Source organism: Colletotrichum paranaense (assembly GCF_030867605.1).
Source record: "Colletotrichum paranaense strain IMI 384185 chromosome Unknown Scaffold_9.1, whole genome shotgun sequence".
NCBI classification, from domain to species: domain Eukaryota; kingdom Fungi; phylum Ascomycota; class Sordariomycetes; order Glomerellales; family Glomerellaceae; genus Colletotrichum; species Colletotrichum paranaense.
Window position 1 is genome coordinate 950,028 of NW_026848967.1, and position 12,474 is coordinate 962,501.

At 54.0% G+C, this 12,474-nt stretch overlaps 5 protein-coding genes across 5 annotated transcripts; 2 read left to right on the forward strand and 3 right to left on the reverse strand.

Annotated features, from left to right (window-relative positions):
* Positions 1 to 1,502: 1,502 nt before the first annotated feature.
* CPAR01_11059 (initiation factor 2 subunit family protein) lies at positions 1,503 to 2,850 on the reverse strand (the record flags this gene model as incomplete). The annotated part of the gene is made up of 4 exons (XM_060495318.1): positions 1,503 to 1,604; positions 1,685 to 2,555; positions 2,613 to 2,679; positions 2,772 to 2,850. 4 exons carry the CDS (start codon positions 2,848 to 2,850, stop codon positions 1,503 to 1,505), a joined length of 1,119 nt encoding a protein of 372 aa, XP_060345666.1.
* Positions 2,851 to 3,680: 830 nt separating this feature from the next.
* CPAR01_11060 (uncharacterized protein) lies at positions 3,681 to 4,559 on the forward strand (the record flags this gene model as incomplete). Its single annotated transcript, XM_060495319.1, has 1 exon — positions 3,681 to 4,559. The coding sequence occupies one exon, from the start codon at positions 3,681 to 3,683 to the stop codon at positions 4,557 to 4,559; it is 879 nt and encodes a 292-aa protein (XP_060345667.1).
* Positions 4,560 to 5,147: 588 nt separating this feature from the next.
* On the reverse strand, positions 5,148 to 6,173 carry CPAR01_11061 (uncharacterized protein; the record flags this gene model as incomplete). The annotated part of the gene is made up of 1 exon (XM_060495320.1): positions 5,148 to 6,173. One exon carries the CDS (start codon positions 6,171 to 6,173, stop codon positions 5,148 to 5,150), a length of 1,026 nt encoding a protein of 341 aa, XP_060345668.1.
* An 817-nt stretch (positions 6,174 to 6,990) lies between these two features.
* CPAR01_11062 (radical SAM superfamily protein) lies at positions 6,991 to 8,168 on the reverse strand (the record flags this gene model as incomplete). The annotated part of the gene is made up of 2 exons (XM_060495321.1): positions 6,991 to 7,683; positions 7,821 to 8,168. The coding sequence occupies 2 exons, from the start codon at positions 8,166 to 8,168 to the stop codon at positions 6,991 to 6,993; spliced, it is 1,041 nt and encodes a 346-aa protein (XP_060345669.1).
* Positions 8,169 to 9,893: 1,725 nt separating this feature from the next.
* Positions 9,894 to 12,186, forward strand: CPAR01_11063 (GMC oxidoreductase; the record flags this gene model as incomplete). The annotated part of the gene is made up of 7 exons (XM_060495322.1): positions 9,894 to 10,077; positions 10,140 to 10,432; positions 10,503 to 10,632; positions 10,685 to 10,950; positions 11,021 to 11,234; positions 11,300 to 11,386; positions 11,441 to 12,186. The coding sequence occupies 7 exons, from the start codon at positions 9,894 to 9,896 to the stop codon at positions 12,184 to 12,186; spliced, it is 1,920 nt and encodes a 639-aa protein (XP_060345670.1).
* Positions 12,187 to 12,474: the final 288 nt, after the last annotated feature.

Here is a 12,474-nt window from a genome sequence, read left to right on the forward strand (position 1 = left end):
ATCAGTCCAACACTGCTTTCGCCACGAGAACGACTCAACTTCGTTCGCACCATTCCCTTGGCATTTGCCCAAAAAGCTTGAGTATTTGTTGGTCTTGTCTCATCTTGCTAGGAGCATTATTGGGGGAAACGAAAAAAGGAATCAAGGGGCATCCACACGGGTTTTCCATATCTAGGTGTGTCGTGTTTCTTACTTTGGGTTTGTTATGGGTGGCCTGGCTATCGTTTCTTCGATTTGAGATTGGGCATCGAGAAACGTTTTCACTGTACTACTACTTTTCGCCAAACCAGGCGACTTCCGCCGACTTGAGCGGGATATCATCAATCAAGATTCACATTCGCTAAGAAAAGCCTTATCAGAGCCTACGTTGGCTGACCGCGACGATGGTCTTTGCCACTGCTGAGTACTGACGATCCAAGATGCCGCTCACGAGCTCCCGCATCCTCAGGTCTCGGGTACCTTACCTACCTTTCAAGTTACGTATCGTTTTTCGGGAACAAGAACGAGGTGCCGGACATCCATCCATCCAATATCCATTCATCCATCCATCCCCGCCTTTTCCAACCCAACCCCGGACCATTAAAAAAAGTTCCTGCAAACCCCTTGGTCGGGCGTACTGCGTATGCAGGTCATACTGCGCGCGTGGACAGTTCCCACATTGGAAATTGTGACGTCAAGAGGCCGTGGGGGTCGGTCGGTTTCCCCTCCCTTTGGTCTTTTTCACCTTCTTGGACCTTCCCCGTCTTTTGTTGTATTATGGGGTAGTAGCTATCACGGACAAATTACGAGTGCAGGGCGAAGACACCTCGGGCTGTGAGGAGAAGGGGAGGGGAGGGGAGGGGGAAGGGTTGCCTTGCCCGCCCGCCTCATCGTGAGGCCGTTCGTGCGCAGTGCGTCAGGTAAAGTGAGGTAAGGTACCTTGGGTACGGTGCGAGACGTCCGCCTCGCAGGAGTCTTGGTTGCATATTCTCGTATATCTGAGCAGGTCATTTGGTGAGAGTTCATTCCGTGTACACTGCACGTATGCGCTGTGAACGCAGGTAGCAAGTAATGATTGGAAATTTGAACCTTTTATTTCTTTCTCACTCTATTTCGAGTTCTAAAAAGGGCATTTCTTGCCGACAAGTCTCTCCCGTCCCGTTGTCAGCAGGACAGTTTCTCCGGCAAGGCGCCTGCATCTATTCAAGTGACAGATACCTTATACCTGCCCGATTTACGGTCATACTACCTGCCGCTGCCAAGAGCATTTTTTACCAGGCGGCCATGATCGGCCAATTCCCTTACCATGCGCCTGGCCATCGGACTCTGGCATTGAGACGCCGCTCTCTATCGCCGGCGAGACTTCTCTTCGTCTCCACAATCCGGACCCCGGCATGTCTGCGGCCGGCCCCAAGTGGGTATCAAGGCCCACGTTCTCATCATTTGCGATCGTGGAGAGTCTCCGAATTTTGAAACATTTGAAAATCCTAGGCGGGTATATATGTGTTGTTTTGTAGGGGGAGTCAACCGTTCAAGCTACCATAGATGTCGAGGAGCTGCTCAAACACATAGCTGGGTAACTTGACACCATTTTCTGTCACGAGGTTGGAAATGAAATCAGGGGGCTTAGGACAATTTTGTCAGCAATTATGATCAAGTCTGAAAATGAGGAATGTGGGATTATGGGTGTGAAAAAAAAACTCACAGTGTAGTCCACCGCATCCTCAGGCTGCTCGCTGGCACCGTCCGTCCGGAAGTCCAAGACGTGCTGCTGGAAACCGAGATCCCGCTGGTCCAGAGGCACCTTGCGCACAAACTTGTGGGACTCGGCAGCAACGTAGAAGGGCAGACCGGCCTGCTTTGCCAGCTTGGCGATCTGATAGGTGCCCATCCGCGAGATGATACCGCCGTTCTGCGTGACGGCCTCGGCGCCGACAAAGACCATGTGGACCTGGCGCAGCAAGCCGAGGACGTGGGCGACGGCGGGCTCGGCGATCTCGGCGACGGGAATGCCCTTGTCGCGGAGCTCCTTGACGACGCGGTCCGACTCGGCGGGGCGGTGCTCGTCGCGGACGTAGACGACCTTGAAGCGGACACCGCCGTCGCCGGACTGGTCTGCGGCGCGGAAGAGCAAGTCGGAGACGGCGCGGGAGGCGCCGTGGGTGAGAACGACCTTGCCGTCGCGGACGAAGCGCCAGCCGGCGTCGGCGATGCGGTCGCGGGCGGCGATGGCGCGGGAGGCGAAGAGGCGGCCGTTGCGGAGGAGGTGGGTGCGGACGGCTTCGAAGGACTGGTAGGGGGAGGGGGCGGCGGCGGCCGAGGCGGATGCGTTTGCGCCTTCTTGCTGCTTAAGCGAGGAGACGAGGTACTGCAGGAAGAGGTCGGTGCCGGCCTGGAGGGGAACGGGGTTGTTGACGGATGCGTGAAGGGTGTTTGAGGCGCGCTTGACGAGGTCGAGGGTCTCGAAGACGGTGGTTGTGCCCGAGGCGTTGAGGAGGGCGATGAGGGCCTCGATGGCGGCGACGGGTTTTGTCAGGTCTGGGTCCTCGAGTAGGGAGTGATATGTTGAGACGATGCTGTAGGGAAAGAGGGGTTAGCCTTGGAATAGACGTTGAGAGTGGGTTGTGCCGTACTCGATGGCATCACTTGTCTTGATACGGATAGGGATGTCGGTGGAGGACTTTTGGCTGTCGCCAGCTGCTGTAAAGTCACGTTATCAGTATTGGGTTCCTTTAACGTGACATGTTTGAACGCAAGTAGATTGTCAGGCAGAGAGAAAGGGGGTAGCGCACGTGTCAGGTCGCCGGTGGCCATGGTGATGTATGTGAAGAAGGATTCGATTCGGAAGATGGGCAAGGCCCTGCGCAGCATGCAACTCGTGCGCTGGTTTCGGTGTCGTCAGTGCTGCTGACAGCGGTCGCCGAGAAGATTGTAGGATATTGGTAGTGTGGTTAGAGGGGAATCGGTGCGAAGTTGGTGGTGGGCCGTTGAGTTGAGAGTCGCGATGGCGGGGTTTGGTGTTGAAGCTCTGGGAAATTTTGGGCAAAAGGCAGTGACTCAATTCCTACGGGCCACGAGTGACCGAATGGAGCTTGCCGTTGCGCCCACGCCCAAAGGGATTGATGGCTCTGATTTGGCGGGGTAATTAGGAGGGGCTCTTCTTAGGTGCACCACCGGAAGCTCCGATATGGGTCTACATAACGCCACACGTTATCTACACGTATCTTACAAGTACCCATCTATCTACTCCGGAGCCTTCCAAGTCGCCCTCCGAGCCCGTACGCAAGGTGCACACCTCCGTCTAGGCCCCCCGTCTGTCCAGGGTCCTTACAACACCACAGAAATAGCGGTCTCATCGCCCTGTATCGTCGCCGTCACCCTGAAAGCATCCCACTACCGACAGCGGGGTCCCCTCCACTCCCGAAACACTGACACTACCCAATGCCCAGCTAATCAAGCTCCCGTCCTTGTAAGCCTTCATCTCCCCCCCTCCCCTGAATACAAGCAAGCAATTCAACCCCGTTCTCTCTTCCCTCTCCATCATGAAGCTTCTTCTACCTCTACAAGACCGAGACACCCGTAAAAGCTCCCAAGCACATCTTCTTACCCCTCCCTGACAGTAGTTGAAGCTATATTCCTCTCCATCAACACCTCATCTATAACTCCATCACAGTTGTTCAGCACACAAAGAACACAGCACAATGGAACAACTCGATCCCACAACAGGCAACCCCCTCCCAGCCGACGCTATCCAGCGCATCCTCTTCATCGCCTCCGGCGCCCACGTCTACAACATCCCGCCCCTCACCTCGAACAAGGGCTACACCGCCGCCGGCTGGACCGACCGCCAAATCTTCACCGCGCGCCTCCGCGTTCTCGAAACAGCCTGGGAGACCACCGCCGCCGCCCGCCCTACTCCAGTAGGCGTAGGCTCCGCCGTCGTCCCCGTGGCCCCCGGCGCACCCGCAGGCATAACCTCGAAAGAGAACCACATCAAGGTCGACATCGTCCTCGAGGACCCCTCCAACGGCCAGCTCTTCGCCGCCGCGCCCTACACCTCCATCAACGCCGTCGAGCCTGTGCTCGACTCGTCGCGCTTCTTCGCGGTGCGCGTCATGGACGGGCAGGGCCGGAAGGCGGTGCTGGGCGTCGGCTTCGAGGAGCGCAGCGAGGCGTTCGACTTCGGCGTCGCGCTGCAGGAGGCGCAGAAGAGTTTGGGTTTGCTGGACGCCAGCCACGCCAAGCAGGCTGCTGAGAATAGCAAGCGCGCCGAGGAGGAGAAGAATAAGGATTACAGTCTCAAGGAGGGCGAGACCATCACCATCAACTTTGGCGGGTCAAAGATTGGGCGCCGGGCGAGGACCGAGTCCGGGTCCGAGATCCCCGGCGGAGGAGCGGGAGGGTTGCAGGGGTTCTCTCTTCCGCCGCCGCCGAGCGCGCCTAAGAGCAGCGGTGGTGCTGGTAGCTTCGGATTGCCGCCGCCTCCGAGCGCTGCCAATATCCGAGACAAGAAGAGGGAGAACAGGAAATCCGCACAAGACCTGGGGTTCGACGACGGCCAGTTTGGAGAGTTTGCGTAAGGGGCTAGCTAGCTACCGCGGAGTGTCTGTCACGCACGAGCTGAACGAATGCTACGAGGTAGCTTCGCTTTCGCAGTTGGCAACGGGGGAAGAAAAAATAACAAAAGCTCAGCCCCTCCCTACAAGAGGAGGCTTACGAAAGATTCGAGCTACACCTCATGTGAAATGAGGCTCGGATTTTTGCAAGAGAAAGCCGGGACTCGAACCCGGGACCCAGGGGAGCGGGGCAATTCAAACGAGGACATTCCCCGCCACGCCATGGGCCTTGGTGACAGTATCAAACAAATTTGTTTGTTATAGAGGCATGGTGGCAGGTGGTCGGCGGTGAATGAGTGAGACTGGATGAGTTGGTGACGGTTGTGGTATATTCATGGCCAGGAATAAACACAAAAGTCTGGCACATTGGGGAGTTCGGAGGCGGCCCTTTATTTGATGATTATAGTAAAAGAGATTCCCTACCCTGCTTTATTGCAATTGCCATCTACTTGCCTACACCCTGGATGAGACATGAGAACACCAAAAGCACACACAGGCTGGGCTCATCTACTTGCGCCTGTCTGCCGCACAGCCATGCTTGAGGTAAGGTAGTTAATTCTGATAGGCTTGCAATACTGGCTCGTTCTCCTGTTCGCCTGGTCTACATAGCCCCCCAACCCCTCGCCAGAGGCTTTTCAATGAAGGTAGACTACTTCTTCTGCCTGGCATCAGAGGTTTAGTCTCCTCGCTTGATACCTGGTCCTGGTCTTCGTTGACGCCCTGCCGCGAATCCTTTACCATTCCACCAAAGATAAATTGTAAGCCATGATTCCCCAAGTCTTCCGCGAGAACCTCATGAGGTTGACCGAAATCGGCCCACGATTCAGCTAGTCTTGCATCATACACCTCATACACATGCCCTTCAAGACGAGCCGCCGCCACGTCCCACGTGTTGTAGACCGGATGGCAACCCGCGGGAAAGAAGATCGGGGAGGACGCGTCCAGCGGCGTCGGTATCGTCGATGTAACATCAGATGGTGTTGTAGCACAAGCGGAAACACTCGGTGAATCGACGGACCACCATGCGTATCTTCTCTCGTAGAGTTCGTGTTGTATCTGCATCCAGGCCCCGCGGCTCTGAAGCTCCACGTAGATATCGCCGAGCCGCAGGAGAATGACCTTCTTTTGCGCCGTGGCATCGACGATCTTGCTCTTGAGCAGAGCTATCTTCTTTCTTGCCTTGCGGCGCTCGTCAGAGGGCAACCCGCTGTCAACATTCTCCTGAAGGGTCGACAGCTTTCGCATGAGGTCGATCTCGCGTTCGCCCTGCGTGCTCAGAGAAGCCGTCAGGTAAGCCTTTTCCGTGTATAGCTGTTCGAAAGAAAGCGGTGATGCTGCAGCCGACCATCCAGAATTCGGATTGGTGGTCGTGTTGACACTGGCTCTTGGATTCGGGCATCCGAGTCTCAGGGCGGGCCGGAGTGGTGATGGTACTGCCGGAGTACAAAGCATTCCTGATCCTCTGAGGCATGACAGGTCTGGGGAGTTGGTCGAGGCCGAGTCATTGGACGATGTTGTAGAATCTTGATTCTTGATGTTGGAAGGAACGAAGACTGGAGCTTCGACATGCTGATTCATGATGAGGGGCGAAGACAAACAACGGTACTGGTGTCGACAAGATTGTCTCTCGAGAGGGAACAGTTGGTTCTGTTCGATTAGATATAGGCTATAACCGATGAGAGTCGATTTCGACTGTGTCCCGATCTGGCCAATTCGAGACAAAGGGTAGGTTAGGGGTTCAGAAGTACGAGGCCCCTTCGTCGCGACATCCCCATATCCGAGACCGAAAGCTCTAATCGAACTTGATGAAATAAAGATGCAGTGAGCAAGGGAAATCCCGATTTAGCCTGGTACGTCTGAGAGAGAGCAGGCATTCAGCAAACAAGATGGCGCAGTTGAAGCTCCGGTGCGATCTGTGCTTGCAAACAATATCTGAATTCGCAGCAGATGCGGCTTGCTAATGAAGTATGCATGGCAGACCTGCCCATCTGCCTGCACTGGCAAATAGATATGGGCAATTTGGCCTGTATGTTCGTCAGCCCAATAGTTCTCAAACGTAGACTTGAGGTGAATGAACGGCTTAAGAGCTACTGAAACGCAATTGTGGATCTAGACATTAATATGAGGACCACACGATTATAGAGGGTACTATGCCAGGACTGATGCGATTGGTAGCGAAACAATCACGTCACTCACGTAGCTGTAGTTGTTGACGCCGTCATAAAAACGGACGTGCTGTTGGTATAATCCAGACGAGCATCCCTACTAGAGAGGCCTGGATCGCCGTCTGCGGCCGTCCTACCCGTGCAGGGGCATCCTCTCTCTTTGAGGGAGCAAATTCAAACCTGTCGTAAGAGCACCTACCATCGTTCCTTTTGATGTAAGGGACTTCTTTTCAGATGTTGAAGCCGTCGTGCCGAGGCGGATCGCAGAACCGCCAAAGACCAGCCGCTTCCGCAGCCTTTCGGACCGAGGACACCTCGTCTCCCGATACGGCTCGGTTGATTTCGCTATAGCGGACCTCGTCATCCTGGGTGTCGGTGCTCTTTTTGTTGCGTCTCTTAGACTTGCCAACGTGCGCGTCTGGGTGATACTGCTCCATAATGTTGACGAAGCAATCTCTGGAAACTTCCTCTGCCAAGAACTGCATTATGCGATGTCCCTCTTGTTCCTTTCCGGGCATGACAAGATGGCGAACTAGGAGACCGCTCTTGGCGATGCCATCTCCAGTAAAGCACAGGTCACCGACCTGATTGTGCATTGCTTTAATGCTTTCGCGAGCCGTGGCGGCATAGTCATCTGCCTTGAGCAACCGCTTGGATGTCGCCGACTCCCATACCTTGAAGTCAGGTAAATAGATGTCTACCAAGCCATCAAGCAGCTCCAAAGACGCTAACGAATCAAAGCTGGAGGTATTGTAGATGATTGGCACTCGCAGGCCCAGCTCCTTCGCATGCAGTATGCTGAGGACAACCTGGGGAACAACATGTTCTGGGGTGATGAGGTTGATGTTGTGAACACGGCCGATTTGCTGTAGCTTAACGTACCATTCACCCAGCTCCTCGGGTGTCAAGTCTTGGCCGTTGCGCTGATGTGCAATGTCATGATTTTGGCAGAATACGCAACGCAGATTGCAACCCGAGAAGAATACGGCGCACTGCCATTGTGGCCTTGGACGCAAGGTTCTAGATTAGATTATGGTCAGTCCAAAAGATCTCGCAGAACCTCTGAGAGGTTGAGAAAAGACGTTGGATGCGATGGAGAGGTTTGCTCCAGACCTTCACCAAAATGCGGAGCAATCACGTTGACCTTGGTGTCATTGCCAATCAGACACATTCCAGTCGTCTCGAAACGATTGACACCGCAAAGTCGCGGACAGAGGTTGCACTTGGAGAGATGGGCGTAGGCCTTTGATCGCTTTTTGGATTCATCGATGGAGGTCAATGCCATGTAACGGGGCGTGTAATCGTCTAGGAGGAACGGGGGCGCAAGGTGTAGGTAGCGGCCAGCGCCCGCCGTGCTCCGGCGAAAGACGTCGTGTCTCCGTGTGATGGTTCGTCTCAACATGCTCATCTTTCAAGTTTGGAGATAACAGTCTGAGGTGTAAGGTAAACGATGGAAACATTTCTTGCGTCACAGGACGATTGGAAGGAGGAGAGGTGACATTACTTCATGTGTCGTTCTATTGGCCCAAACGCCTAAAGGTGGGTCCTCTCCCGATCATCCATCGTCCGACTGCGAAGGAACTGTCCGTCCGCGCCGTCCTAGGTACTGTCCCTTCCGTGTAACCTCCTCGCATATCTTCCTTCCCGCGTATTTCCTTCCAAATTTGCCATCCAACCGTTGAAAATCTTCTCAAGGAAATGATCCAAACTCCTGCAAGACCTACAGACAATGCCAAAGTCCAATCCACGTTTCCGCATTGAGACAATGGTTGACTTGGCGATTTCGAAAGGCTCTAGCCATCGCCGATGTCTATCTCTCAACTTATCGCATGACAGAAGCTCGCACTTGCACCATGGGCTATGGTAACGCCCGAATATCTGGTACTACTTTAAGTTTGATGAATCTAAGAATGGTCTACAGCCATCTTCTTTTTATTTGAGAAAACGAAGAAGCGCCTCAGCGTTGAAGCCGTGAGGGTCGTGCGTGTATGAGTATCAGCACTTCTTTTCCTAGGTTTATCTTCGCCCATCATTTCGAAGTGTAGCTTCGCCGAATCGTCTTAATCTTGAAGCTGGCCATGCTACAGGGATCTCTATTCAGCTCTACATCAGGCTCCGGCTTCCTTGATGATCGGCATAACACCACCCGAGGGGATGGCCCGATTAGATGGGCCCGTTTTTGCTTTTCAATCGATCCCCTGAGGGACTCTCCCCAGTATTGAAGCTGGATCTACGAAGATGCCGGAGATTCCAAGTGATTTCAGCTGGAGTCTTGCGCATGAAACAGCGAATGATCAGAGTCAGATATAACAAACATCATCGACAAATTTGAAATGTCCAACAGGACGGTACGCCAAAGAATTAGCCCGCCGTGAAAGCCGTTGGCTTGTGAAGATCGACGGTTTGATTGCGCGAGCTGAGTCAACTTCAGATGAAGGAGGGGCAGCTGTCGGAATAAGAAAGTTGAGTCTCTCTGCAAAACAGTCTTCCATGAGTCTCTACGCTGTGGAATACGGCGAAGAATAAGGACTTGCGAGCTAGAAGACTTGCAACGCGTTCTAGTGTATTTTCAGACACATTGCTGTGGGTAAGGGAACGCCAAGAATACGAACTCGTAGGTTGAGGTGGTCTCCGCAACTCTCACTTACAACACGATCTCGTGCCACTTTGTGTCTCGCTGGACTGAGGTGCTCCAGATATCTGCGTGGAGTACTCGAGAAACATCATCAAAATGGCAGAAGAAACGAGTTTGGCAATGTAGAATGGATATAATACTTGACGGGATCGAGTCTTTTGGTGCCTAGTCATGCGCTGGTGAGTCCTCAGTGACTCCCTCCTTTCACTCTTCTCTCATTGTCCGTATACATCGTCAACACCGTCAAGGCCGGGCGACTAAGCCTTGCGTCCATTCGTTTGATCAAGACGTTCACTTGGAAGAGCTCTTTCTCACTCTCATTCATCAGGAAGCTTTTGACTTTTTTTCCTTTTTCCGTTCGCTGATTCGTTGTCAATAATTTCGACTTCATCATCTTTTTTTTTAGTGTTCATACACTTTGGAAGGGCATTCGTTTTTGAGCCCTGACGACGACGATTCTATTCTTAGTATTGCCCAGAGCGCGTTTCGACTTCAACCATGATGAACTCGACGTTGGCGCTGCTGGTATTCTTATCTTGGGTATTGCTTCCCATTTCGAACGCCCTGCACATCACCGACGAGACTATCGACAAGTTCCTCCTCGAAGAATATGACTACATTGTCGTCGGCGGTGGTCTCTCAGGCTTGGTCGTCGCCAACCGCCTGAGCGAGGATAAGAACAGTAAGTCCTTCTCCTTCCTCGTCATCCGCGCGCGGGGCTCGACAAAGCTGACCATACGACAGCGACTGTCCTCGTGATTGAATCTGGCGAGCTCGACGGACGTGAGAGCAGGGTCATCGCGCCCGGGTACATCGGCCTCACACCGCCCTCGCCATACGGCAAGAGCGTCACGACGGCTCCTCAGACGTTCCTTGATGGCAAGACGCGCGGGATCAGCCAGGGCAGAGTCATTGGCGGCGGTTCCGTCACGAATGGCATGTGTTGGACCAGAGGATCGGCAGCGGACTTCGATGCTTGGGAGGAGTTGGGAAATCGAGGATGGGGATGGAAGAGCCTTCTTCCCTATTTCAAGAAGGTGAGTTTGATGAATTCGCATTTAAATGGCAGTGAACGAACAAGAACTTCAAAACTGACGGGCCATACAGGTTGAGACGTATACCACGAACGTTGATCAAAATACTCAGGACCGCCTCAACATTCACCCAGATATGTCGGTTCATGGCACAGAAGGACCCATCAATGTCGCCTACCCGGAGTACTTTTACAACTCGTCGGGTATGGTCCTCCTACCAAATACTCTGTTTCAATGTACTGATCTTGTCTACAGACCATGTAATTCACGGACTATCAGAGATGGGCATCCACCTCTCGGGCGACCTTAACACGGGCGACCCGACAGGAGCCATGATGGTCCCGTCCAGCATGTCTCCTACCAACCAGACCCGCTCCGATGCAAGAACAGGCTACTTCGATCCGGCCATCTCGCGTTCGAACCTGCACGTCGTTACCGGGCAGACCGCGACGCGTCTCATTGTGGGCTTGCCCGGCTCGCTCGCCAAGGAGGGAACCCGTCGTCGAGTCATTGGGGTTGATGTAAGTCATCATCCGTTCTCCTATGATGGGGTCTCGGATCCATGGCGACCTATTGACTAACTGTCTGTAGTTCTCATGTGAGCCCCTTGGCATCAACAGAACAATTACTACCAAAAGGGAGGTCATATTGGCTGCCGGCGCGATTCAGTCGCCCACGCTGCTTCAGGTTTCGGGCATTGGTCCCCGCAAAGTCTTGGAGTCATTGAATATCTCTGTACAGATCGACCTGCCAGGTGTCGGAAACAACTTTCAGGATCATCCCATGGCCCAATTTGAATTCGACTGTGAGTCCTGTCGTCATTCTTCTCACTGCCTCGCAAGATGACCATGTAGCTGACTCGAACTACAGACTCCAACTCATCCATTTTCACTTCTCGCGACCTCACCGGCGCCGCCTTCGACAATGCACTCACCACCTTTGTCACAAACCACACCGGTACGTCAATACTCTCAAAACTACTTACACCATCATCTCTAACATTTCCAATAGGCCCTTTGACTGCTCCCTTGATCAACACAGTCGCCTTCCCAAGCCTCCAATACCACGCATCCGAATGGAAACCCCTCCTCCAGCACGCCGCAAACCAGTCCTCCTTCACCTTTCTCCCGCTCGACACGCCACCCACGGTACAATCCGGCTACACCCGCCAAAAGACCCTCGTCCTCGCCCACTTAGCCCGCCCGGACGTTGGCGCCTACGAGCTCCTCGCCGCCTCCTGGGGCCAAATGTCTATCGCCAACCAGAAGCCCCTATCTCGCGGCACCGTCTGCCCCCGCTCAGCCTCAATCTTTGACGGACCCATGGTTGACCCTCGTTATTGCGCCGACCCTCTCGACTGCAAAATCATCCGTCTCGGCCTACAACTCATCCAACGCCTCATGCGCACGGAGGCAATGACGCCTCTCCAGCCCATCGTGGAGGATCCGCGTTTGAACTCGACGGACGAGACGGAGCTCATGGCGGCGCTGAAGCCGCTCGTCGGCACCGAGTATCACCCCAGCGGTACGACGAGCATGATGCCGCTGGAGCTGGGCGGGGTCGTGGACGCGGAGCTGATGGTGTACGGGACGTGCAACCTGCGGGTTGTCGATGCCGGGATCATGCCGCTTGTTCCGGGGGCGCATATTCAGGCTGCTGTGTATGCTGTTGCCGAGAAGGCTGCGGATATCATCAAGGCTGCTGCGGGCGGACCGGACTTGTGTCCTTTTGGTCGGCCGGAGTGGCCGCCTGTGTAAGGGGCTGGATCGTTGAAGATCGAGGATTGTGGAATGAGTGTGGTGGATCACAGGACAGGATGGCAGAGAGACTATGATTAATTGCACTTCATGATCGATTCAACGTTGACAGTAATGATAATCAGGCGGTCGATCGATCATATTAACTGACTATTGGTTGACTGAAATAACCAATTGTTCTCGTGGTGACCCTGAGATATAAGCTCAAAACCCCCACCACAATGCCGCAATCACCAAGATACCTATGAAAGAGGGACAAAAAGAGTTCACCCCCCCGATGCTGAACTG